Raw genomic sequence first — 27,829 nt, forward strand, 5'->3', positions numbered from 1 at the left:
ACTCTGGTGGGAAGAGGAGAAGGACACTGTAGAGAGCAGTATCCATGCTACTTACAAGCAACTGGCCCCACTGTAATAACAGACATCCTAAAATAGGTACTGAAGTAAGACTTTAAATAAATCTGCTTACGTGTAGTTCTGTATACCAAAAGAATCGGGCACCAAAACTATTTTAGCCTTGCTGCTACTGGTGCAGAAGGCTCCTTTTGGGTTAACACCCACGTAACTCCGAGATGAGGATCTCCGTGCACCCTGCTGCTTTGCTCTCCAGAACCGCGGTGGCAGCAAGGTCCGACCCGCTGCTCGGTGGCCCCTCGGCACACCTTGCGGTACCTGGAAGAGGCGCTCCGGGGGAGCTGAAACGTCTGTCGGTAGGAGGGAGATCAGGAGCGCCACCCCACCTGCATAGGATCCATTCCTTCACCGCTATACGCGTTTACTCACAGCAACGTGACGCCTGTTGTTCCGAGCGGTGCTCCCGTGCACTTCCCAGACAGGCGGAACCCCGAGTAACCGGGGCGCTCCTAAAGATAATAACAGCGATACGCTTTATTTCGGCAGGAGGGGGAGGAGCCGACCCCTCCCGCCATTCCCCACCGTTCCGCCTCCCCAGCTCCAGCCGCAGCTGCGCTACCCCGCCCCGGGCCGCCCCGCAACCCCCGCCGCCTCGGGCTCTCCCCGCCCCGGGGTTGCCATGAAACCGAAAGCGGCGGCGCTTGCGCTTCCTCGCCCGCGCTGCTCCCCGCTCAGAGCCGCGCCCCGCACCTCCCCCCGCCGCCCCGGTCCGGCGTGCGGCGAGCTCCGGCTCAGGTGCGGCGGGGAGGCGGGCCGGGCCCGGCAGGTGCCGCGGGGGGCGAAGGCGGCGCGGGGCGCGGGGCCGGGAGGCGCGGGGGCGCAGCGCATCTCTCCGTGCCGCTCCTGGGAGCGGGATGCCCGCTGCGGTGGGTGGCGGATGCGGCCCGCGCGGAGCCCAGAGACGCCGCCCGGCTCGACGTGAAGCCAGCCCTGCTACAGCGCCGGAGGGGGTGGGTGGTGGGAGGGTGGGTTTGGGAGCCTGTAAGGGGAGAAAGAGGTCAGGGCTGCCCCTGGAGGTAGCGGAGTCACCGCGCCTCGAGGTGTTTAGGAACCGCGGAAATGTGGCACTGAGGGACGCGGTTAGCGGGCGTGGTGGGGATGGGTTGGTGGATGGACTGGATGGTTCTTAGTGGTCTTTTCCGACCTTAACGATTCCGTGTGGTTCTGGTGTAATGAGCAAGTGGAGGAATGGGCAGAGACGTGATGTGGTTGTAGCTGTGGTGTGCAAAAATCATCTCTGGGTGCTGGGTGGGTGAATAAGTACTGCCTGCATTTTAGAAAAGTGTTTGGAAAGCAGGCAGATGGTGAGGGCCTGGAAAAGTGCATAAGCACACAAGACATATTGCATCATACGGAAATATGAAATGGAGCTGATGAAACTGTGCAGGTTTAATTCTTTAAGCATAAGAGAAAAGGATGGAGGTAATGGGCCCGCATGTAGTCCAGGCCAGCTGTGTTCGATGTGGATAGGAGGGACTGTGCAGGAGGTGGTCTGCTTCCTTAGAATGAACATAAAGAAGTCTCTTACAACCAGAGTGGTGATGCACTGGAACAGGCTGCCCAGAAAGGAAGTAGATGAAGAGAAGTCCCTGGAGATACTACAGATCAGGCTGGAGGGGCTCTGAGCATCTGACTGAGTTGTAGATGTCCCTGTTCACTGCAGAGCAGTTGGACAGGATGGCCTTCCAGGGTACCTTCCAACTCCAACAATTCCAGCATGGATGCTGGAAGAAATAGCTGGAATTCAGCTTTTGCAGGAAGACAGCCTGCAGCAGTCTGGCGAACTTGTGAGCAGCTGGCAGGAAGCCTTGGCTCAAGGTGTTAACTGTGAGAGATAAGTAAAGACAGGAAGGAAGAAAAGAAAGCTTGTGGCTCTCACAGACACTGCAGGGGTGGTGGGAAGATGCACTGAAGCAGTAATTAGAGAGTTTGGAGAGAACGAGAAGTGACATCCAGAAGGGGACAAGGTTTTTAAACTGGAAAGCTTCTATTGGAAACTTTGATAAAAGGAGTTTCCAACGAATGCAAAGAGCAGAAGCCACACAGCTCTTTATGTTACCTGCATACTTGCTAAACACTATATTGAAGACAGGAGCACAGTTCTTGCAAAGCCTTCAAAGTGGAGAGCTATGGGTCAGCTCAGAATCACAGAATGCTTTGGGTTGGAAGGGACCTCAAAGCCCATCCAATTCCAAGCCCCTGCCATGGGCAGGAACACCTCCCACTGGATCAGGCCATCCATCCAACATGGCCTTGAATGTTTCCAAGGATGGGGCACCCACAGGTTCTTTGGGCAGCTCTGTCAGTGCCGCACTGTCCTCTGAGTAAAGAATTTCTTCCTGACAACTAATCTGAATTTCCCTTCTTTTAGTTTGAAGTTATTACCTTTGTCCCATCACTATGCTCCCTGCTGAAGAGTCCCTCCTCAGCTTTCCTGTAGGCCTCTTTAGGTACTGGAAGGCTGCAATGAGGTCTCCCCGCAACCTTCTCCAAGCTAAAGAAGCCCAGCTCCCTCAGCCTTTCCTCGTAGAAGTGCTCCAATCTTCTTGTAATCCTTACACCCTCCTCTGGACTCATTCCTGCAGCTCTCCATTCTTCCTTTACTGGAGATCCCAGGCCAGGACACAGTAGTGCAGGTGGGGCTTCACAGGAGCAGAGCAGATGGGGACAATCACTTCTCTGACCTGCTGGTCACACTGGTTTTGATGCAGCCTTGGGAGATGATTGGCTTTCTGGGCTGCAAGCACATACTGCCAGCTCACAAAGAGTTTTTGTCCACCAGTACCCAGAACTCCATTTCCTCAGGGCTGCCCTCAATCCATCCTCTGCCCAGCCTCTATCTGCACTTGAGATCGCCCTGACCCAGGTGCAGCACTTTGCACTTGGCCTTGTTGAACTTCATGTTGTCCCTTGTGAGTCCACCTCTCTGGAATGTCCAGGTCACTCTTGTTGGTGTCCTTCCCTTCAGTTTGCCAGCTGCACCACCAGCTTATGTCATCAGCAAAGATGTTAAATAGTAGTGGTCCCAAACAGATTAGACACTATTTGTTTCGTGCTGAACACTTTTGGGTAACTGCCAAATCACTTCAGCGTGCAGCTACAGACTTGTTGGGTGCTTGATCTCCCAAGCTTTATTAGTGTCCTTTCTTCAAGTTAACCTGTAGGCCTGTGCCTTTTTTGATTCCTTTTCTGATCTTTTGATTATAAATGGGTAGGTAGATGTTATTTATCCTCAATTAATAGTAGGCTGTGAAGAAAGCATTTCTCTTTCTGGTTCTCCATGGAATCTGTATGAATTAAAACATTTGTTGGGCCCTTGATCTTGAGAGTTCTGGTGGTACCTGCGATCTTATGGGTATTCTCTTTTCTGGTCCTGCTCAAGTTTCTTGGCTTGTGACCATAAAGAGTTAATGTTCACACTGTTAGTCCCTCTGTTATCTGTGCTATTTGGGCTGTACACACAGTTGTTCCACCTCCTTCCCTCAGCCCAGGAAAGAGGCTAACCTCTTTACCCTGGTGTGTAGCAGCTCAGGAAGGTAAAGAAACTTGAGTCATACACATCATTAATTAAAATGCAGCAAAAATTTCCATAGTCTCTACATCTCAGTTTTACAATAATTAAATAAGCGTGTGAGAAACTGTCAGCACCCCAAATTGCAGTGGTTTTAATATGGGACTGCCCACAGTGCTTCGTAGCTAAGTGCATTTGTGTGGGGAACTCTTAAAGAAATTTCTATTTGTCTTATGTTGACATTTGCAAATGGGGCTCTCTAAGGGCACGTATGCTGTTGTGTCCTTATTTTGCAGAAGATAATACTGAGAAGTTGTTATTACACAAAGCCACCAATGACTAAACAAACCTCAATGACAGAAACAATCTGCAAAGCAATTTTGCCTGAAGTGGTCACTCTGAGATGCATGAGGCATCAGAGGCAGCGTGTTGGTTTCAGGCACAGAGTTCTTGCCCTAAACCAACAATGAATCCATGTGCTTGGAACTGGAGTGTGGCCCTTAAGAATATGAAAGCAAAATCTCAGGTTTCACTTCTTAATGTTGTCCTAGAGACAGCAGGTATAAATGGTCACCGGGTCATACATTCAATTGAATGTAACATGCAAGGCTATCAGGCACTATCTGTAATGAAAAAAAACTTCTCTGTTGGTTTGTTTCTTTGTCACTGACATTAAACCTCATGGCACTTTTTCCCAAAGGCATCACCAACATCCACCTTGGTGATGCCTGAGACACACCTTGAAGGCTAAAAGCCCAGTGATGTTGTTCACTGCTGGGAGCAGTAAAGCTAAAACCGGTGCCAACAGCAGGAGGAAGGCTGAGCGTCACCCTGGGTGTGTTAACATCCTTTTTACATGCATCTTTCCTTTTACTGGGCCCTGTGAAAGCCCTGCCACCTGTTTGTAACTCTGTAAATCTCCAGTGTGTCATGTTTGATCTCATCAGGACTTCTTAAGAACGTGTCCGTTCCCCTTTCTCATTTTTAAGAAAATGCAGTGATGATAATCTTCACTGTCATCACTTTCCCAGCAGCAAGGTCATGAAGTCACTGATACCAGTTGGTTTCTGACATACCAATTACCTCATCATAGGCTAGAAAATATGTGTCCATATATCATCAGATACATATGTGCATCTAAGCACAATCCACTGAGCTTATGAATTCCTGCAGTTGAGCTGAAGGGAATTTCTAACCTCTGGAATTACAAAGTGTCTGAGAAGAAATAGGTGGCCTGCCAAAATCTCCTGTGTCATGGTGAACATAGCAGAATTTGAGCTTATCCTAGTAATGCGGATGGATAACCATAGGGTATACTGGGAGATTTCTGTATCTGTGCTGATTAAATAATTCATTAAGATCAAGACGTACAGTTGAGTGCATGGAAAATTAAACTCTGTTGTGCACTGAATAGGTATTAATGGATGCACCGACTGAAGTCAAACCAACTGATATCCTGGATAGTGTGTGCCCTTGGGGTGGGGAAGGAGAGGTAACCTTTGAACCTAGTCCTGCAATATGTGTGGTCTGTACTATTTGTTAGGACATGTGAAGACTTCACTTTGGTTCTGGTACACTTCAAGAAAGAAAATGTAGTTGATTGTCTCATTGTCTACGCTTTCTTTTACTTTGTTTCAGTACCTTTGGTTTCTTTATGTGGTTCTTGTGCGTTTGTTTCTTTCCTTAAATGCTGCTCCTGGACATCTTTTCCATCATCCTCTTGTGCATGCTTTAAGCTTGATGATGCTCCTTGCTGGTTCCTCTTGCCAGGGTCTTCAGCACTGCACGTAGGGCTGCAGGAAATGGAGGGGTGCCCAAGAACAACAACCCCTTTCTACTCATCTGCTTTCTACTCATCTACTCACTCATGAGTGAGATTGTTTAAAATGAAGATCCTGCTCCTACTCAACTTCTCCATTTGGGGTTTTCCCCAAAGCTTCCCAGAAGCAGATGGTGCTTCCTGGAGTTGTGCTCACAGACACTGTACTCTCTGCAGTTCTGCCTCTTGACACTGGCTGGATGAGTGCTGCTTCCAGAGTTGATGGTTTTAAAGAGAACCCAGGTTGGAATTATTTCGCTCATCCTTGTTGATCTATGCAGACATTGGTGCATTGTGCTTGATCAAGGCATATCCTAAGGATGTGAATTCATTGCAAGGACAAAAGACTATTTTCTGTTTTATAAGGTTTAGCCATAGAATTTATCTTAGGCTGTGTCTAGGAATGCAACTTGGATCAGTTTAATTGATCCCATGAAAAAGAAGCATGTCTTCAAATAGATGCCTTTCTCTCTGCCAGCACTGTACCAGCTTCAGTGATGATTTGTCCCAGTGCTCTAGGGATGGTTCAGGAAAGTATGCAATCTCCTGGGAGGGGAGACTGAGACTGAACAAGATTAGAAATGCTCCATGAGCAGGCTTAATTAAAGGAAAAAGGCTAAAGATAGCCTGTGTGGCATTTGCTGCAAGACAGAATAGAAGCTTTTTTTTCCCAATACTTGTATTTTAAATAACAGGAGCACTGAAAATTATTGCTTATCTAGAAAATAAGATGCCTTACTTTGAGGGGAGGAAGGGAAATTGTTATTACTTGGTTTAATTAGGGGCTCATTTAACTGAACAAGCTGACCAATACTCAAGCTTTCTTTGCTAACATACCGAACAAAGGAAGAAGAGACCAGGAAGCCAGGGAGGGAGCAGAGCAGAGCAGAAGGAAGGAATGGGATTAGAGATGGAGCCTGTGGCACTGCAGGAAGGGATGCATGTATTGGTCCAGGGAAACAAGGTTGGTGTCCACAGAGACTGCAGGGATGGAGGCTGCCAGGAGTCCTGTGTAAGTACTTAACTTCAGGCTCTGAAATAAACAGGGTGTATGGCGGCCTTGGTTATCACAAATACAAATATCTGTTTTTGTAACAATTGGAAAGTTCTGTTTTAAATGTCAGATGTCCATGCAGCCTTCAGTGTGAGTTCCTGTGGTAGCTGTGGCTCAATGGTGCCATTTCCTCCATGAGCCGTCCCTCAGCTTCCCGCAGTGAGCAGACCTGTCTGTGCCCACAGGGATTCCTTGTGTAGGGATGGATCTGGCAGGGCTGGGCCTTGGGTTTCCTTCTACCCTTCTGTGCTTGCTCCTGACCTTTTGTTTTCCCTTTAGCCACTCAGCGCTTCCATGAAAGCAATGTTATCAACATGAAGACTCTGTATCCTGGACTAAATCTGTGCAAAATGTTCTTGGTAACATTATGTTGTTCCAAATAGCAAACTCTGCAATTGGTACATCAAAGCTGCAAGGAAAAATGCTTTTAGATGGCTTGCTCCTGTCCTAACACTTTTGAAACATTTTTAGACATGATCTTTTCAACGCTACACCAGGGGATTTCCACTCCCTTGCTGATTTAAAATGCTCATACTGTTGTTTTAACCACAAAGCTTACACTCGTGCACGCTTGCTCTCTCATTTTCTCCTCGCTGAGGATCGGCTACACATTTCAGGTACTACTAAAACATTCTACTAAAACGTGTCTCAGCAATGATGTCAGGAATCTAATGCTGTTATAATTATTTGTCATCTGTAAACAGCTCCTCAGGTGCTAGCTGCTGCAGGGGGATGTGTGAGTGCCACATGGTTGTCGTAGAGGGCTTCAGAGTCTGAAAGTTGTCCACAGCTGAGCTCCCGCGCTGAGCTGACAGCAGCACCCAGAGCATGGGGCTGCAAGCAGAGAGGTCTGCAAGTATTCCTTCTGCAGAGATTGCTGAGGGGGGTCAGGATGATGGTAGATCATCTATATATTGATACAGAAGTGTAGAACTGACAAATGAAAGAACTATTCAGTTCTGGGGCAGGGTGGTCTAACAGAAAGCGATCTGTACAATGTTTTCTTGTGATCATCAGTATTTACTAGCTTGAAACATAGCTATTCAGAAATTGTGGGGTTTCTGGAGTGTGTGGTTTTTGGTTCGTTCTTTTTCTGTTGTTTGTTTCCATGTGTGTGTGTTTTTTAAATGACTAGATTGTAAAGTAGCTTCATTGATTGGTTTTTCTTTTTTAATGACTCTTGAGTATGACCTCTCAGTAGTGTTAAGAAGAAAATTAATTTCCAGCTGTGAACACAATTATTTTAACACAGAAGTCCATGTTACTGTAACTTAACATTGTGTTGGTTAGATGTAGACAGTTTTATGATAATACAAAATTAATAAATTTGTGATTAGGAAATCCAGGAAAAATAGCAGAGGTAGCAAATAAATAAAATCGGTCATGAAATTGAAGCTACTTCAGCACCAGATACGCTTTGCTAGTTGTGTATTGCTAATTTTTGAAGTGCTGTCTTTATTGTAATCTATGCCTTAAAAATAATGGAATCTAATCTTATGGGGATTCATTATAATGCTTGACTATGACTCTATGCAAAAGAAACCTTTCTGTGTCTCACTCCACTTGGTGAAAATTTTACTATGGAGATTGGCAAATTGATGCTTGCTTCATAAAGCTTTACTGTTTACTGTAAGCCTGCGGAATAAGGTGATGTTGGAGTTTGAATTGGATAGTATTGTCCACATGCAAACAATACCTAATTTGATTCTGCTGCCCTCTGCAGCAACAGGCTCTGTGGGGCCTCAGAGGAAGTTCTGAAACTGCTACTGTTAGAAGCACTTTCTCCTGGATGCCAGTTGGTCACTGTACTGTCATTTTTAAGCAAGCAGAGTTGCTCTTGGGGTTGATTTGCTGCTGAGTGAAGCCCTGTGTATTTCAGTGGTGAGTCTGCTGGATCCTTCTCCTCTGTAACCTCAGGGCTGCGACGCTTTAAGAAATGCAGCCAGGATCCTTCTCCCCTGAAGGGACTTTGCTGGTGGCTTTTGTTGTCAGCAGCCAAAATATTCTAACTCTCCCTTGGGTTAGGAGGAGTGCTGATGATGCAGCAGAGATAGCAGGTGGCATCACCTGTGCAGACTGTTTAGCTGTGTATGTTAAGAGTTGGAGCATATGTTTGCTGACCCCAAAATTTAGTGTTTTCATAGTGAAGCCTTATCTTACTAATAAATCATATGACTTGGTTATTTTATTTCAAAATAAAAATTTCCTGGAGGCAGCTAATCTTTCTAGTTTATAAGGCAGCTTGGAGAGGGTCTTTCTAGTGCAAGGTAAGTTCCCTTCCACTGTATTTCTGTCAGTCAGCTCCCATGGAAGTGAACTGATCTTAGACCTCTGAAGTATACTGACATTTACAAAACTTTCCAAATCCTGACTTAGACAGGTTTCCCATTCTGGTAAGGTAAATCATCTTCAATGGGAGGGATGGGGCACCTTCTAAGACCTTCTAAGCTCTGTTCCTTTTCCTTGGGGCAAAGGAATAGACCTGAACTGGAACTAGAGTGTAGGACTACAGGTGTACAGCTTCATTTCCTATTAAATATATTTCATGGAATCATGGTAGGGAAGGAAGTAATCGTGATGAGCAGCACCCCAACCCTGGAGCATAGCTGCGCATTATCTTCCCTTACATTATGAACCCAACTGAAACTGTGCTTTCAGCCAGTAGCAGGTCCGCTATCTACTAAACAGCAGGACCAAGCATCCTATTTTCCTGTCCATGCTTAATGACCAAACCAGGAATAACAATTCACAAACTTACCTTTCTCAGTTTAAAAGACGTGGTGGTGTTCAGTGCCCATGTGTTGCATTGGCTATCCTGGATGTTCAGGCACTGCAGCTTTCTGTAGTGGCTCATGTGCTCATAGCTCACATGGCAACGTGATTAACCTCCCTTGGGAACCTTTATGTGAGAGAAAAGAGGAAAAACATACTGTCTTAAAAAAGAACTACCACCTTATGCAAGTGTTTTTCTCTGTGTGCAGTGAGTTCATGGCTAAAAAAAAGTTAATCTGTCCACGTTAGTTCAGTGTCATTGTTGCACATGATCATAATTGCTATATGACAGTAAATCAGGCTCATGTTGATTTGTCTTCTTAGGTTCTGCTTGTGTCTTACCCCACTTCTGAGCAGTAAGGTCAACCATTTCTGTTTGGGCTTCATCTGATGTGGTGGTAGTTAAAGCTAGATAAAGAGATTGTGTTTTTATTATTAAGCTTCTTCACTGTGTTATTGCTAGTGAGATATGTATCTGCATGCAACTCAGATAAAAAATGTTGTTTCAGAAGCATTGTGCTGTTGATATAGGTAGGGGCAGGGATGTGAAGCAAGGTGGGAGCCCAGCTGTGAGCTCTTTCTGCTGTGCTGCCATCAAGCTTTCCATACTACTTAGGAGCTCTCCATACTACCTAGGCTTAGCTTCTGGTGATTCCAGCAGCTTCCCTAGGTGCAGAGTTCTGTCCAGCACTGCCATTTACACGCAAGATAGGAACACTTACACAATAGAGGATGCCCCCATGTTTTTGGCACACTCACACTACAGAGGATGTCCTCAGGTTTTTGGCAGCTGTGAGCAGGCAGAAGTGAAAGCACACCTCGGCGGTGCTGTGGGCCAGGCCCTGGTGTAAGCAGGAAGTTGATGCAGTCAGCCAGCGGCAGGCGGGTGAGCACAAAGAGCATTTTTTCCCCTCATGGTTTCCCACTGATGTTAACTCAAAAAGCATGGGCGTGGGCAGCGGTGACCAGGAGGGTCAGAAGGGCTCCTGCAGCCAGCCTGGGGCTGCTGTGACAGTAGTGGAAATACGTCATCTCACGCCAAGCATTGCCCAGCGGTGCGTCTGTCACCCAGCCATCACCTCTGGCTCCTCGGGGTTTGTCCCACGCCAAACCACACTGATTCAAGCAGACTCCACTCCAGCTTTGGTGTGTGGCAAAGCAAAGTCCCTCTTTTCTGTCTTACCCCCAGTCCTGAGCCTGTGGGAAGAGCTGACCTACAGCTGAAGGGCTGCACAAGGAAATGGCGGGAAGCCGCAGAGGCCGATAGGGGCTGCAGCAGCCCCAGGGCCCTGGCAGAGCCCTCCCAGCTGTGTGCATCACCTGGCCTGGGTCCTCACAACATTGGCTGCACGTCCCACGGCAGTCATGTAACGGCTGGTGATGGTGCCAAACCTGAGCTGTGTGCCTGGGAAGGCTTTCAGGATAGACCCTGAAAGAAAGAAGCTGGTAATCATGGATTTTTGTGTGTGTGTCTGTGTTTTTTACACAGTGTGGCATCAACTTGCAGAATACATGATGCCAGAAGGTGCCAGTCCTGAAATGTGACAGGACTGGAAAAATTGGATGTCCCATAGATGAGAAGGAACATTCATAAGTGAGAGGAATGAGATGTGTTTTGGGGTTCTTACTGAGTGCTGAGTGTGCAGGAGATTGGCCAGCAGATGCCCATGCTGCACAGGTCATGGTGGCTATTGCTCACCTGTGATGGAAGCTGTGCTGCAGGTAACCCCTCAGGCTGCCTCCCTGCATCCTCAGTGGGCATGAGGAAAATAAAATTGCTCCTTGGGGAGCATCAGAGAAATGGGAACCCTGTTGTCAGAGGAGAAAGAGTCAGACAATGAAATCAGTGTCTGACAAGTCCCACGTCCAGTCTTGCAGGCTGGTAGTTGAGTGCCCTATGAGGCCCACAGCAAGCAGATTGGCTCCTGCTGATCATGTGTTTTGGCTTGCTTTCAAGTCATCTGCTTCCTCTGGCCTGCAGGATTTCCTTGTCCAGCACAGGATTTTGAACAGAAATCTGCTTTCTGAGCCCCAGCTGCCCCATGACCTTTCAAGCTCTGTGCTGTGCCATTCTCACCACTGTTTCCATGGGCCAACAGCCCTCAGTTGAGTGGGATATGCCATGTATCAGTGCTGTTCATTGCCATCTGTGAGGTTGTTGTGGTTATGCGCCAGCCATGCTTCCACAGCAGACACCCTCGGTGACCTTACAGGAGCTGAGTCAGGCCCTAGTGAGATGCCACTGCCAGCAAAAGTGACTCAGGTGACTGGCAGGGAGGATGATGCACCTGAAGGGGAAACAGCATGCTCAAGTACTGCTGTGAAATTGAGTTGGTGAGTTGTGTTTTGTGCTGTCAGTAATGAGGTACTGACCAGAAGATCAAACACTTGAGTTACATTCTTTTATTTAAGAGAACATGGTTGTGGCTGATGAGCTGTGCTTTTGTACACATCCTGTAGGTATAAATGTCTTCTGAATGCAAAGCTACAAGAAATAAAAACCTGAGCAGCTTGAGGTTTTTAGCTATTTGCACAAAAGTACTGTAAGATTGAGGGGACCTGTGGCAAATCTCAAGGTTTGTGACTGTTAGAGCTGGAAACAGACGTTGCTGGTTTTTTCCTATTAGAAAACTAACGTTGCATTCATCAGGTGTCTCTGAGCTTTTATAGGTTGAGCAAAAAACTTATGACATGTTTCTGATTGCAGTCTTCCTTTTTCTTTTTCTTCTTGCAGGCGAGGTTAATATAGCCAAGAACTGACATATAATTAAGTAAAATTCTGGAAAAGATGAGATTATAGTCTACTGCTATAAATGAATAATCATTTGGAAATAGAAGGATGACAAGATAAGAGGCTTTGGCTCCTTTTAACACCTAAACTGAAGGTAAAATCCCTCTACTCCTGTTTTTCTGTGTGTGTGTACTCCTGGCCATGAGCCACAAAGCTATCTTGTGTGCACCAGTGTGGTGAATTTGTGATACTGTGTGGGAGATTTCCACTTTAAGCACAGACTTTCCTGGCAGATCTTAGGGCCAACAGTTGGCCTCTGCTTTCCCCACGTGCCTGCTTTAAATTTTGGTGTTTTTTTTAGGCCAAGAGTTCCTGCAAGAAAATTGAGAAAAAATTCCCTGTTCTGGGAAATAGTTCTCACATCCCAAAACTCTTTCCAAAGTGTGCTTTAGTGCTTGTCATGTAAGCATCATCTTGGGGTCCTCTGAGCATTCTGTTGTACTTCCACAGTTGATGCCACATTTCCCTTTGAAATCTGTTGGACCCTTCTGCAAACTGAAACCCTCAGACAGATGGCAGCCTGCCGCAGGCTATAGCAGAGGTGAAGCGACTGATGGTGAGCATTTAACAAGATTCTTCCCATGTCTGATTTTCCAGCGCGGCTTCCATGGCCTGTGACGAGCTCACTGCTGTCTCGGGCATCTTTACGCGCCAGAACTCTGCTAGTGCTGTTTCCCTGGACTTCGAACCCAACACTGACTACAAGTTTGTGGAAACCTTAGAGGACCGGTACAAGTGTGCCTACTGCCACTTAGTCCTTCACAATCCCCACCAGACAGGATGTGGGCACCGGTTTTGTCAGCAGTGCATTCTCACTTTGCGGTTAGTACAAACTCCTTCCTGTATCTACAGGCTCCCTGTCCTCCTGTTCTTAAACAGAAGTCGGCACCTTCCATAAATCAGCAGCGAATTCCATAACAATGATTGTCTGGTGACACTGTATGAGAGTCAATGGGAAGACTTCTGAACTCAAGGTGTCTTCAAAGATCTTACAGGGTGCTGGAGAGAAATATAGGATTGCTTTGGCAACTGCATAGAAGTCAGCATATGAAAAATTTTTATATGAATTTAAACATTATTGAGTGGGACAATGTCTTGCTTTGTCCATCTGTTATTGGTACTACTCAGGTGATTTTTTCTTGCATTAATATTTCATGTTATTGGTGCCAGTAGCTAAATTAAGGCTAGTTTCATTTGGTTCCACGTAATTTCTTTACTTCCAGTGGAGTCCTTGAACTGATGTTAATATTACCCAAGACTACAGTGAGATCAGAAGGCTGTTGCCATCCGTTTGCTTGGGATTCACCTGCAGGTGTAAATAAGCTCACCTGGCAGACCTATCAAATGTTTTGTGTGCATGTGCCCAGGACGACAGCAGAGAATCTGGATTGTGTGACCAGATATTGCTTTCACTTTTTACGAATTTTAGATGCTTTATGTTTGTCACTTTTCCCCCTCTGGGTTGCCTCCCTATGCACAACAGCCTCAATATGCATTTTCTCACCTCTTATCATAGCACTTCTTTTAATACAGGGGACATTAAGTTTCCCTTTATTGTTTTAACAAGGACTGCACTACTTGTAGAAAACAGAGGCTAGGCTTAATGCGCACAGATTTTTTCAGATATGAGATTTGTAAGAAGCAGATGGCCAGAGAGTGACAAGATCCCCTTTAATTTAAAAGGCATCTTATTAACAGTCATAGGACAAACTACTTTCTGTTATTAGTTCATTGTTGCAGCTTAATAACCTCCCAGAGCTCTAAGCAGACTGTGGCTGTGTAGTTGCTAGAACAAAGCCTTTCCAAAGTGCTTTTTGATTCTTATGGTACCCCATGTGAATGGGACATAGACAACTCACATTCCTTCCATACCTTATTATTACATAAGTTCTAGGTATGATTTGTTGATTCATATCAAGGAAAATATCACTTTGACATAGGAACAGCAGATAAGACTTAACTTGTTAAACCATCTCTGGCTTAAATTACTTGCTATAAAAGTGACTAAAACGTAGGAAATTTAAGATGGATCAAGAATCTGTGCCCTCAAATTATTCAGGCCGGACCTCATTTTGATGAACCCATGCTGACTATGCCTGATAACAGCTTTGCTCTCTAACTGCATTTCAATATTCTTCAGGACAATCTTTTCCACAGCTTTTCCAGGTTAGGCCAACAGGTCCATAGTTTCCCAGGTCTCCTCCTCCTGCCTTGTTTGCAGCTGGGTTTAATACTGCGCAGCTTCCAGCCATTGTGAGCCTCTCCAGACCCCAGTGACCTTCATTAGATTGTTGAGGGGGGTTCAGCTACAATGCCCACCTCAGTGCTCTGGGGAGATGCCATCAGAGTCCATGAACTTCTGAACGTTCAGCTGATACAGTTGTCCCTTACAATTTTGGTGACCACAAATTGAAAGTCCCTGCTCCAATATCCATTGCAGCTGAATTCTAGCATAACGCAATCTTGGAAAGTAAATCAAATCTTCTGTGGGTTAACACAACTTTTCTTTTAATCTAGAGAACTGAATGCAGTACCCACATGTCCTGTCGACAAAGAAACAATAAAAATGCACGAGGTAAGTGGCTGTGCATGCAGAGACCACCTGCATGAAGAAAGCAGGACAGCTGAGAACAAGGTGGATCTGAGCCTTTTTGTCCCCAGAGGCGGAGCAGCTTTTGTCTTGTGAAGCGATGCTGATTGAAAGTGAAGAAAAAGAGATTTGGATGTACAGCTAAAACTTTCTTTTATACTTCGCATTCTAAAGTTATTTCAGTTTAGTCCTCTGTATTTCCAGTAAACTGTCAAATCGTTTCACAGAGTTTTAAATCTTCTCATGCCTTTTGATATTTTTTATGGTGGATTTTTGTAGGTTATTTTACCATGAGAGTTTATTGGCATACTTTTTAATCCCCTGTCTTTCTGGGGGATCTTGTTTGTTTGTCTTTAATTTTTGACTTGGTTACAATTTGCTGTCTTAACTATTTCTATTATATATCATTAACCCTGCAGACTTTGTTTGCTTTTTGGTAACTTTTCAGAGGAAAAGACAAGTTCATGCCACTTATTTTGCAATCTACCTGATTTTTGTAATGGATTCATCTGTTCTTGTTTACATGCCAAGGCTTGAAAGTATGCTGCCTACTTGATCCTGCCGGAATGAATTTCCCAGCAAAATGAAATGTCTCCTCCCTCTTCTGCTCCTTAGACAAAACTGTAATTAGATTGTCTTTGTAATTCTGTTTTTCACTCACTGTCTGCTGCCCTGTGGAAATCTTATGACAGTGGTGCAACACAGCAGCTGCATAATGCTCTGTGTAGGAAGATCCCTAAATAAGAGAGGCAGTTTGCTCAGGGAGCTCAGTTGCTTCTGCTTACACAGCTATTTCTCAGAGTCTATAGACAGGCTGTCTGAGCATCATTGCCATCCATTCCTTTACAGGTATTCAAGGACAACTGTTGTAAAAGAGAAGTTCTCAACTTGTACGTGTTCTGCAAAAACTTCCCTGACTGCAATTCAAAAATAATTCTGGGGCGGTATCAGGTTAGTTGGCTCAATCACATTTTAAGCCTTTGATTTTCATGTGGACTTTGTGTGTCACAAGCTAAATTTCAGTGGTTGTCCTCAGACTTTTGTCACTGTAGCAATGTGGCTTGAGTACACAGTCAGTGTCTTAGTTGTACACTGAGTAACAAATACTATGTTGTGGCTGTAAGCTTACAACAGCTGCGCCTTATTTGTTTGGTAAGAACCATTTGCTTTATATTGCTGTGAATATATCGGTCATTTTGCAAGTTCAGGAGGGCTGTAGTGAAGGTTTGCTACATAATAATGAGAATATAATGATATGGGAATTTAAATATTATAAAAATAGCAAGGATAACTCACATCAGAAGTCTGTGCAGGGTGATGTGGAACTGGGGAGAAAGACCCAAGACAGGTGAGCAGGTTGGTGCTCAGCCTAACCTCACTGCCTTGCTGCTCAGCAGGGCCTGAGCCCAGCAAAAGTCCAGAGCCGTGGCAGCACGGAGATGGCCTTACTATATCCACAGCACCTGTACTTAATTTCTGTATGCTTAGGCATAATGAGATGCTTGATTCTGCAAAACTTGCTAAGACGTGCTGGCCATTCTGGCGTGTTTGTGGGAAAAGTTGAAATCCCATGGAGGACTCCTCAAATTTTCAGAATTTTGCGTGTCACCAGACTGCCAGATGTTTCTGTATGTCATACCGGGGTTTAATTTGCTTTTATGTCTTGCAGGAACATCTTCAGCAGTGTTTATTTGAAAGTGTGCGATGCACTAATGATGGATGTTGTGATCAAATCCTTCGGAAAGATTTGAAAGATCATTTGAATCAGCACTGTAAATTTCGAGAAGAAATGTGTCAGTACTGTAATGAACACGTGGTGTTAATTAACATAAAGGTAAGATTATAAAACATTCCCTGGAGTCCATCCATATATTTGCCTTTTAATATTGCTGAGTGAAACGTTTCCAGCATTGCAGTGGGGTTTTACCACTCATGAAACAAAACTTGGCTGAGTAGCTGAAGGAGAAAGCATAACAAAAACGAGAATGCTTTAAGTAATACCAGTTACTCTTACTCTCTTAAAAACATGATGTGAGGCTTGTGTGTGTATGTTTATGATTACTTTTTGCATGCCAGTAGCAATAACTACTTCTATGTATGCTGTTTCACAAAAATGAAAACCATTGCCTTGTTTTTCTTTTTCCCCAGAATCATGAGGAAAATGACTGTCCTGATTATCCCATGCCTTGTCTCCAAAACTGTTCACAGATAATTCTGAAAAAGGAGGTACGAGGATTTTTTTCACATGCAACAATTCAGCAAATCACACACTTCACTAAAACTGAAACTCGCATCACAGACTGCATTGGCACACACCAATACAACTTCATCACTCTCAGTATTTTCTTTGTTTGGTCCTAAATGTGATGTATGTCCCATCTGACAAGCGAGGTGTTTGGTCACTGCAAAGCACTGGTATTGCAGTATGGAAAGACACCTGTCTTGCTTATTGATCCTGAATATTCATTTTCCTCTTTATGTAACCAGTCATGACATTGGCCTCTATTCACTCCTTAGGCAGGTTTTTAGATTTTATCAGTGTAATAAGGAGCTTAATATTTATTTCATTACAAGTTTCTTTGTTAATATACGCAGATTGAAAAGCATCATACTGTGTGTCCTGAGACTGAAGTGGACTGCCCATACAAACAGTATGGCTGCCATATAAAGGTAATGTTTTATAGATCATTGCTTGTGCTAGAAATTTGTCTCCCAAACCAGAGTAGTTAATCAAGATAATCATTTTTAGTTCTTTTACAACCATTTCTAGTAAGATGCATCAGCAGAAAACCAGGACTGTAATTCCCTCACTTTCAATGCACAGAGGGGACATTTTAAATCCTGACATCAATAAATCTTTTACCCATCAGCTTCAAAAATCTGTGTGTCTGATTGTTTTGTTCTTTCACTCCCCTTCTGCCTCACTAAGGTGAAAAGAGGGAAACTTGCTGAACATGAAAATGGTGCCCTGCGGGAACACATGCTGCAGATTTTAGACAAGAATTCTAGATTGGAAGAACAAGTAAGTTGTATTTAATGAACACCCTTCCACTGTTCTTGGCAGTTTGGGAGATTACGTGAGATTTTGCATTTGTTGTCTGCTACAGCTCAGATGCATTCTAAAAAGACTGGTTTTATTGTCCTCACCTCAGAAGTCAGAATATGCTCTTCCAGTGAAGTCAGGCAATTAGCTGGAAATTTGTCTGTGCTCAGGCGTGTGTATTCTCCATCAGACACAACGGGAGCCTTGTTGCCATCGCTTATATCATTTGCTTTCGACTTCTTGCAATTGATGCCAAGTTTGTGAATAGAATATTTGAGGGTTTCAGAGGTCAGTGAGATTGCATTGAAAAGGAGCCTTGGGGTGCTGAAGTCATCCCCTCTGCAGAGGTGGCACAGAGCAGTGCAGAGCCTCCTGCCTCCTTCATCCTGCCTCATTTCTCCTGCCTCCCTCCTCCTGCCTACTTGTGGCTTATAAAAATCTCACTTTGCAAGCTGGGCAATAGCAAGTCAGATTTAAGATGCAGGGATGTCAGTACTTGACAGCACACATCCTTGAATTTTGAATTATCCAGCTAAGCTAGAGGCTTTACACTGTAAGCTTCTCTACTTTCTCCTGTACCACAACATGTTTTAATTTAATCCCTGCTCATTTTGGTTGTGCATGGAGCCTTTTACTCTGTACTTTTCCATCTCTAGATCTCTGACCTGTACAAGAGCCTGGAATGTAAAGAGATTAAAATCCAGCAGTTAGCAGAGGCTGTTAAAAAGTGTGAGAAAGAATTCAGACAGTTTACACAACTGTTTGGTAAAAATAGCAACTTGATGGTAAGCACACAGGTGAGTGACACATTGGTTTTTTCCTTTTTGGCCAATTGCATTCTTGCAGTTTAAACCATGCACTATGAAGTATGTTTATCCAGTTGTCATTAATAGCAAGACAGTAACAAATACTGTTTCCCAGACATTTCCCAAGCCCTTCTTATTACAATGACAGTATTGTGTTGTAACCAATAAAGAAGTTTGGGTATCTAATCAGGGCAAAAAGCACTGTATAAATCCTCATGGCCAGATCCCCATGGAAAATAGGAAGGTGTGAATTTGAATCATCAGTTGAATGAAATAAAGCAGCATGAACTGATCAAATTGAGGGATGGCTTCTCAGCTGGTAAATACCAAAGGAGGGATTAGTTGGACACATTCCTGAGGCAGCAGAGTACTTCTGACTGTACTGTGTAGTTGGTATTGCTCACATGTTAAAGATTTCTTTATTTCCAATGAAATGGCTGATTTTGTAAATGTCCTTGTCTCCACTTCCCACCTTCTTCCTATGGTATTGACTGGAAGGCTCTTGCCAGTCATCTGGATAAGTCTGCTCGACTGGAATCACAGGTGAAACAGCTAATACAGATGGCAAACCAGCAACAAAGTAAATTAGACTTGAGACCCCTGTTTGACACAATTGAAAATGTAAAACAGAAGATTGCCCTTATGGAGACATATGATCAGCGCTTAGGTATGTCTGGACTTCCTTCTTTTCTGCATGGGTTCTGGGATCTTTGTGGTGGCTAAGTAGAGGCTCTGGTACTGCAGTCAGTCAGTTGCAACTCTTAGCCAAAAAGGGTTCTCTTCTCCAGGCTTTCTATGACCAACCTGTGGTAGTACATGCCACAAACATCCTCCCACCTTCCCCTACTCCATATTGTCACCAGAGGGCCCAGCTTCTGAATTCCTGAGGCACAGCAGGGCCAGAGTGCTGGATTTGGTGAGGCCGGGGCACTGTGGTGGTAGCAGTCGTTGTTTCCCTAGTCAGACAGTAAATGTGGCTTGCAGTTAGTGTTTTTCCTTATTCAACTACCCACTGCAACTAGAATTGGAAGAAAAAAAGGTTAACAGCTGCAGTTAACAGTCTGTACTCAGTATTGTTCTTATGTATTGTCAGCTGAAGTCTGGCTGCTCTCTGACAGTTTTATTTTACTTTTTCCCAGTTGTTTTGGAAAGTCAGTCCAGCAAACATGATCTCCAGATCAATATTCACAAAGCACAGCTCAATAAAAACGAAGAACGATTTAAGCTTTTGGAAGGCACATGCTACAACGGGAAATTAATTTGGAAAATCACAGACTACAAGATGAAGAAAAAAGAAGCAATGGAAGGTCGTGTCCTCTCCATCTTCAGCCAGCCCTTCTACACCAGCCGCTGTGGGTACAGGTTGTGTGCCAGAGCCTATCTGAATGGGGACGGCTCAGGCAAAGGAACACATGTCTCACTCTACTTTGTTGTCATGAGAGGCGAGTTCGACTCACTGTTGCCATGGCCCTTCAAGCAAAAGGTTACACTCATGCTTTTGGATCAAACCGGGAAAAAAAATCACATTGTGGAAGTCTTTAGAGCTGACCCCAATAGCAGCAGTTTCAAAAGGCCTGATGGAGAAATGAATATTGCCTCTGGTTGTCCACGCTTTGTGCCACACACAGTTCTGGAGAACACAAAGAATACCTATGTCAGAGATGACACTCTGTTTTTGAAAGTAGCTGTGGATCTAACTGATCTGGAGGAATTGTGAAGAAAAAAGTATCCAATCAGTGTGACTGCTTTAATTTTTATGAAATGCCTTCTTGTTGATTACTAGCCATGCAATAGTGAATTGCCACCTGTCAGCTACTCATGTGTTTCAAGGCTCTTGGACCATGTGACAGACAACAAATTGTTAAAACATCAGCCTTTGTTTTTTTAACCTTCTTTCAAGCCTGCAGCTTCAAGGCAGCTGTAAGACCAGTCTGATGTGAACACGCATTCAATCCAGTGCTTTGACTAGGCTCAGTACAAGCTGGGTGTGAATGCTTGGCTCACATCACAGGACTAGTGATTTAGGATGAAAATTCTCCTATAAGCCCTTGGGAGCCCAGGCAGGCCTGTGGGCTCCACTACTCACACCAGTGCACATTTCACTTGTCTGAAATGGAAACATTTCAATATTAGCTCGTTTGAATCAATGTATCATGAGTCCTCAATCTCCTGGATTTTTAAAGCAGTGAGAAAGGGGTTCAGCCAGACACCTGTCAGGGATCTTGCATACTTTTTTTCATTAACGTATTTTTTACCAGGAATTCCAGAGCAAAATACCAATGCCTCTTACTTTTCTAGCCTGATATTTCAGCTGTACAGAAGGTCACAAAACGGATGTGGTAACATCATTTTCATTCCTGCCTAGTGCCTTGGGACTGATTTCCACTGGTGATCAACATCCACAGTCCCCAGCTGAGGTCAAAAGTAGTTGCATGTCCTTCTTACCTCTCAGGATATGGCCATAAGGTACTCAGCTGCCAGCTCTTGGAAGAAAAGGGACAAAATTCTTCAAAAGTTTGTCCTTCCAGCTGCATCCCTGGGCCAACCAGCTCTACAGGTGGCAGGAAGAGCTCTGGATATGTTTGGGAAAAACCTCAGATAACATGCACTGTTCTCCCTAGAAATTTGGAATTTTGGGAATGAAGGGGGAAATAGACGAGGGAATGAAGTTCCTGTTGGAACCCAGGTCTCACGAGTAGCGCAGTTTGAGCATTTGTTAAAAGGAGTGAGAGCTGCAGAGCAATTACTGATAACTATGAAATACTTAGGAAGACCTTCATTTTTATCCTAAGTTCTCTCCGTATTGCAAGGGAACAATTGCATTTTATGTGGTTTATTGGAGACACACTAAGAATGCCAAGATCAGGCACCAAGCAACAAGCAAAGAACACACGTGCCTTTTTAAAGTCTTTTGGGTGCTTGTAGGATGGATGTAATTTTGCACACTCAGTCATTTTGTTGTTAGAAGTGACGGAATTTTGTGTCTCATTTCTTGCAGATCAGGTAGTGAAAGAGCGAAATATTATCCACTGCTCCTGCAGCCCACTGGCAAAATAAAGCTGGAGCTTTTGAAAAGGATGGCATGAGAGCAAGCTGGATTTAGAGTAAGAATAAACCAGGCAGAATAAAAACCAAAATGGGGCACAGACCCCAAGGTATAAGGTAGAAAATTCAAGACGGCAAATGTGGCAAAATGGAAAATGCCACTTCTGTGCAGAATGATATAATATGATTTGGTGACTGACACTAAGATGAGGGCAAAGTACATTTTATGTATTTTATATCTGGAAGCTCATTGCTATAGGCATTTACTTTTCCAGGCAGTTTCTGGAATGTAGATCAGACAAACATTTTCAAATTTGGAGGTGGAGTGGAGGAGAAGCCTTACAATCTGTACATCACAGTAAGGTAGTACATCTGGAAGTCCTTTTTGTTGCACCACGTCTGTGTATGATGGGCACACAGGGGTTTTCATAGTGACCGGACAGATGATAAAGGTCCGATTTTGTTCTTTTGTATCACCACCATGACTGACTTTACAGTCCATTTTCTCCACATAGCGGAGAGAATTGGGCCTCGTGTCCTTAACACTTTTCGTTACAGAAAGAGAAGTTTGTTTGAAAGATATTGTGATATCGTGGGACACTGATTCTAAGCCTCTGATGTGGACTTCGTATTGATTGATACTTTCAAAGGAATAACCGAGTGGTGTCAGCTGCACTGGTGTCAGTGTGTGAAGTGTAAAATGAAAGACTGAAGACCCTGGAGAACTGGAGCAGGACGGAAAGGACGCACTCTGTATCTGGATGAATAACAGACCTCTCTGCCTCCACACCCCGAGTATAAAATGGGGGTGATAATACTTGTGGAAGTGTTAGGACTATTTAAATGTTTGTGAAGAGTTTTGAGCATGAAAAGAGCTAAGTACTATTAGAACTCCATTTCTGTCTGTTGAGTTGGTGATGGCGTAGTGATGTGGGTGTGTGTCAGTGTGTTGCCGGGCCAATGCTGGGAGCGTGCTCATCTTTGGGCAGGCTGTGCCTGTGTTGGCGTTACCGTTTTGCCATGAACGTTCCTTTTAAAATTCTGAAGCACAAATGATTCCCCCTGGGTGACAGAAATGTCCCCGTTGGAGTACTGCCTATTTTATAATGAATTTATTGAGAAAATTACTTGTTTTCTAAGGTGATCTTATTTAAACTGGTTTCTTTTGTTACAATAGTTGAGTTTTGTGTTAAGATTCTCAGCGATTTTTACTACTCGAGAACCGCATTTTAAATTTCATCTCAAGGGTTAGGGAAAAACGTTGTCTAGCATGATTACTGGGGAAGGATTTTGTCGTTGCATGATAAATACCAAAAAACCTTTCAATAACGTCGTACTGAGTAAACAACCAAAAGCGTGTTCTACATCAGCACACGGTGTATTTTTATGTAGTTACTGACCGTTTGTAACTGTTTGAGTATCTCTTACTACAGTGCAGGCATTTTTCTAGCCTAACGTCATAACTGGATACGCAAAAACAGGGTCAGAATAAATAACGTTTACCACCTTTCCGGAGTGCCGTGCGTCCCGTCGGCGGGCAGCCGTTGCCATGGGCGGTGCCGACCGCGGTGCCGGGCGGGCCGTGACGCTCTGCCGGGCCGGGGAGCACCGCCTCCCGGTCGCCGCCAGCCCTTCCGGGTCAGCGCCGAGCCGCAGCCGGGTCCGTGCTGCCGCCGCGGCCGGCCCGGTAAGTGCGGCTCTGCGTCGGGCTCTGCGGGCGGGGCACCGCAGGAAATGGCGGCGGGGAGCCGGGCCCTCCGGTTGGAGCCGTCCCGGCGGCCTCAACGCTGCGTAGGCCGGGGATCGCTCCTCGCTGTCGCGGAACGTGGCCTCGTAATGCGCTGTCGGCTTGTAGTCGCTTTGGCGAGAAATTTTGTGTAAATGCGTTGATAGTGACATCTTCGAAGGTTACGCACAAACGGGGTCTTGGCACACATTCCTGCTGCAGGAAGATGGAAGCCTAAACTTTTGCTTCACCGTGGTGCAATGCGCTCTGTGTGGGTGCTGGCGGGGTTGGTCTTAGATGCCTTCTCGCCTTTCCTCTTTCACCGTGCCCTTCCTCTTTCTTTTCTCCTCCAAGGCTTTTGGAGATGGTGCTCTTGACCAAGCTTTTGTCTCACTAGGTATGGACAACCAGAAGGATGAGAAAGGCAGGCTGCTCAGTGCAGCTTCTACAGAGGACCTGAAAGTCCGAGGTAGGCACAGCTGGTCAGTTCCAGAGCCACGGTGCTGTGTGTGATCTGTTATCCTCTGTGTCAGCTACCATCTTTAACTGTCATCTTTACTGTAGTCGCTCGCTAATGATAACAGACTGTGGCACACTGGAAGAAAGAAACAGAAGAAGAACCCTCCTCAAAATATGCTTTCGTTATGTTTAGTTTCTGCGAAATCATTTTTGTAGCTACTTGCAGGCTCGTCACTTTTGCCTTGTGTTTTCCTAAGGGAAAGAAAAAAGGAAAAGAAAACGTAGCAGAAGCAGATCATCATCCGTTTCATCCACATCATCTTCTAGTACTACATCCACTTCTTCTTCCTCATCGCATTCGTCATCAAGGTCGTCATCTTCAAGTAGCAGAGGTAAGCTGAAGCTTCACCGAGGGGCCAATTAAGTAGGAAAAAGTTTTACTTTTGCCTTTAGCTGTGATGGAGTTTTCAAGTGATTTGTCAGCTTTGGTAATACGTTTCTGTTGCTTTCTTTGTGAGTCCAGATGTCTGGCTGTCAGACACTTGCAGTCTGTTAAGCACATCTGCAGAAAGAGAGAAATATTGTCACTAATGTCATATATTGGTATAAGTAATCAGTGCATAAATGAGATTTCCAATTTCCCTGTAAGTAAATGGCAGTAAGCTGATATGTTGTTTTTCATACAATTAATTTGAGCCAGTGCTGATACATTCAGCTGAATTAAAGCATTTTCTTCCTATGCTTTATATTCCTATATGCCTCATCTCTAAAACCAAATGCCTTTTTCAGAATACTGAACTTAGTTTATTTTTTTTCAGATTCTTCTAAAACTAAATCAAAGAGAAGGAAAAAAGAAAAACACAACAAAAAGGTAAACGTTTTCTAACAAACAGAAATAAGTAGTTAACAAACAGAAAATAGCTCTTTGTACTTCAGTAGCCCTAAATATCATGGGATGTTTAATGCTTTTGTCTGTGGCTATGTAAATCCGAAGTGTGCTGTTAGGGTTAAAGTAAGTGAACTCTTAAGTTGACACACACCAGACTGTATATTAAATGAGAAGGAAAGGAACTTACGGTTCCTTTTGCCAGTAATTGCTCATCCAACTAGAATTTAGCATAGTCACTGAGGAAAATAAATAGGAACCTTCATAACTTTATAGAATGTCTGTCAGAAGAAACCATTTATAGTTGGTCATAGGTTCTCAGTGTTGTAATTGTCCTTTCTTCAGGTCCTAACTGCTGTTCAGTGATTGTATGCGTTAGGTGTACATTAAAAGAGAGAATCAGGGATCATACCATTTCCATTTCCAGAGATCCAAAGGTTGCTAACTTTGCTGAATTACTTTCTGTGTATTTCATATAGGACCAGCAGTGGTAAAGATAAGCAGCAGTGGCTCTGTTGGCTAGCCAGGGCATGAATAGGCTGCTTGTGGATTTTGTTTTTTTTCCCCTTTGTGAATCTGTAAGTGCTACAGAATGTGTCTTATACCTGCAGAAGAGAAAAAAAGAGAACAAAATGAAGAAAAAGAAAGAAAAGAAGAAAAAGAAAGAAAAAACAGGACCTGTCCAGCTTTCAAAGGTATGCTTGTATGAGTTGAAATGCCCACTGTATTTCTCATTTAAACAATGTAATGTCCTAAAAATGTTTATAACTGCACCATTTTTCCTAACCAAGCAGAAACTTACCTTTATTTTTTAGACATCTAGGAAGTATGAGAGATTATAATTTTCTTCAAGATTCATAAGTATTTGTAATGTGAAGCAAAATTACAGGAGGTTTTTTCCTCATGTGTGGTCTTATTTTAGTTCTTCAAAAACAAAAAGAAGAATGAAAACTACAGCATGATAACTGGAAAGAAAATTAAGATGAAAATAAAGAAGACTAAGCAGGATAAAGAGGTAAGATTAAAAGTCTGTGCGTCCTTAATGGAAAATACCATCTTTAATTTTCTTCATAGCGGTACTTAGTAGAAGAGTAGATCTTACAAGTTATAAATTGAATGAAGATTTTAATGTGGCTATGAATGCCATCTGAGAAATTTAAATTCATTCTCTGGGCAGGCTTTGTTAAATGAGCAGTCTTGGAATATTCAGGCATGAATAGATAAACCGAAGGATGCTGATGCAGTTCTCAGAATTTCGGCCCGTAAGGTTGAGCTGGTTTGTGACTTTTCCTGTTTGTTGAGCTTGCATTCTTTTTAATTGTCCTCAGCTTTTTCCAGTCACTTGTGGTAATTGATGCCTTACTCTGCTTTCTGACAAGCATGAGACTAGCCATTATACTGAGAAGAAGGAAAAAAGATAATAGGATCACGTTGATGCATTCTGCCAAAGTAGTCAAATGTTTTTCACTGAGATACCAAAAGAACTGGATATCAAGAATAGATAGAGAGCATTTTGTTGTTCGCTTGCTATGGATGCTGACACTCAGCACTCAAGTATGTTCTCTCTTTTCAGTAGTGTCCACACTTCATAGAAGTCTGCAAGAGGACTTCTATGTTTGTTAAAAAGTGGCATTTTGCTGAAGTATCCAGATTGGTGGATTCTCACTTAGCCATGGCAGTTTGTTCTATAGCTACCAAAATAAACCTAAGCATTCCAAATTCAATTTCATCAAAAATACATTATCTTCTTCATGTGGCAATAAGATTCCTTGCTGTCCTTATCCCAGTAACCTGCTTGCTGCAACATGTGATGGCAAATATTTGATGTTTGCTTTTTTGATTGGCGGTTTCAGTGATGAACACACTGAACTGAACAATATCTCTTACTCACAATATTTTAATATTCAGTGATTGCTTCATAAATTGTGTTTTTAAAGATGAAAAAAAAAAAATTGAAAAGCAACTGTTTTGATTATTTGGGCTGTCTCTTATGTAAAGAGTGTACCTAAATCCACGTTTCCCTTTCTGTATTGCTACAAGCTGCTGCTTATGCATAGAAAAAACAATACTTCCCAGAGCAAAAGACTTCCTGTGTGTACGGCTGGTGTTGCTTCAGACGCCAGAAGACTGCATCTGTTCTGCTTGTGAATTCCCCCCTGACACTAGGCTGTGTGAGCTACATGCTGACAACCCAGTGCAGCCTCCACAGGGAGCCACTTAGAAAATACACCATGAAATAACAGCAGAGACAGCTTGTCTCCTCTGGCATCTCTTCTGGGTACTCACTGCTTGCACTTCTCCCAGGCACTCTCAGCTGTCTGGCAGCCAGTAATGCTCAGTTGCCTGGGGTCCTCCCAGCAGCCTCACTGTTGCATAGCCAGGGTGTTTGTCACCAAATACCATAACGTTTGTTGTGCAGCGTGCCCGTGTGCCAAGGCCCCACAGAAAACAGTTGTATAGCCTTGGTCCACCAAGCACAGGTCTGTTGAACTATTGCCTCTGCTTTTCTGCTCCACAGAGAGACCGGAACCGTGCAGAGCTGCTTGAATTTCTGAACTCTGCCTTATAATGGGAAGAGTGTGACCAAGGACTTGTAAATACGCCAAGCTGGTGATGATCATGCCTAGCAAAAAAGCTAAAGAAAACTCAGGGAAAAGGATGCCGAGTTTGACAAGACCAGACTCCTGCTGAGACAATCAGGATATCCTTTTTTTAATGGCAAAATGAAGATCAAACGATAACTTGTTAATGAAGATCTATGTCCTTTTGAGATGCTAAGGTAACAGCCAGGCTGTGGTGTTTTAGAAGATCCTAAGAGTGTGTCATTGGCAATGACATGTATTGACACACTGAGGTCCAATTCTATCCTAACTGCATGCAGAACACGCTTTTAATTTCAAATGTCTTAAAGTTTCCAGTAGCTTAAACAAAGCGGATTATTTGTAACTGTCTGTTGAAAGATGAGGCATTTCTATGTGTATATTTTTTCCAGTAGTGGTTTTACTCGTCCTAAAGAGCAGGTTGACCTTTGTAAATAGAACATCCTTTTACATAAACGCTTTTTTGACAGCTCATTCATTAATATATTATTTTATTTCAGAGTGTGAGGTGTGGTATTTCTCTGGATGGTTTTATTACTCTTTGTCACTAGAAGTATCAACACTAAATATTCTGGAGCTGGATAATTTTTATTCCAAAACTGAAGAGGGAAAGTCTTTGGTTCTTTTTATCTGGATCAGCTGCTCACAGGCA

At 43.9% G+C, this 27,829-nt stretch overlaps 2 protein-coding genes and 1 long non-coding RNA gene across 3 annotated transcripts; all 3 read left to right on the top strand.

The window, feature by feature from the left end:
- Positions 1 to 738: 738 nt before the first annotated feature.
- TRAF5 (TNF receptor associated factor 5) lies at positions 739 to 23,013 on the top strand. Its single transcript, XM_042862192.1, has 12 exons — positions 739 to 810; positions 11,966 to 12,116; positions 12,620 to 12,844; positions 14,540 to 14,597; positions 15,462 to 15,563; positions 16,282 to 16,446; positions 16,761 to 16,838; positions 17,208 to 17,282; positions 17,542 to 17,634; positions 18,312 to 18,452; positions 18,960 to 19,128; positions 19,601 to 23,013. The coding sequence occupies exons 3-12, from the start codon at positions 12,630 to 12,632 to the stop codon at positions 20,176 to 20,178; spliced, it is 1,674 nt and encodes a 557-aa protein (XP_042718126.1). The 5' UTR covers positions 739 to 810; positions 11,966 to 12,116; positions 12,620 to 12,629; the 3' UTR covers positions 20,179 to 23,013.
- LOC122181951 (ADP-ribosylation factor-like protein 6-interacting protein 4) lies at positions 20,917 to 25,071 on the top strand. Its single transcript, XM_042874875.1, has 6 exons — positions 20,917 to 20,927; positions 22,988 to 23,193; positions 23,630 to 23,701; positions 23,949 to 24,083; positions 24,510 to 24,562; positions 25,057 to 25,071. Exons 1-6 carry the CDS (start codon positions 20,917 to 20,919, stop codon positions 25,069 to 25,071), a joined length of 492 nt encoding a protein of 163 aa, XP_042730809.1.
- Positions 25,072 to 25,503: 432 nt separating this feature from the next.
- On the top strand, positions 25,504 to 27,678 carry LOC122185284. Its single transcript, XR_006180831.1, has 2 exons — positions 25,504 to 25,592; positions 27,096 to 27,678. It is a non-coding gene; the product is annotated as an uncharacterized LOC122185284 (long non-coding RNA).
- The last annotated feature ends 151 nt before the right edge of the window (positions 27,679 to 27,829 follow it).

The sequence above is a fragment of the Lagopus leucura genome, unplaced genomic scaffold (assembly GCF_019238085.1).
Source record: "Lagopus leucura isolate 7727_CA_CO unplaced genomic scaffold, USGS_WTPT01 Super-Scaffold_73, whole genome shotgun sequence".
Lineage (NCBI taxonomy): Eukaryota > Metazoa > Chordata > Aves > Galliformes > Phasianidae > Lagopus > Lagopus leucura.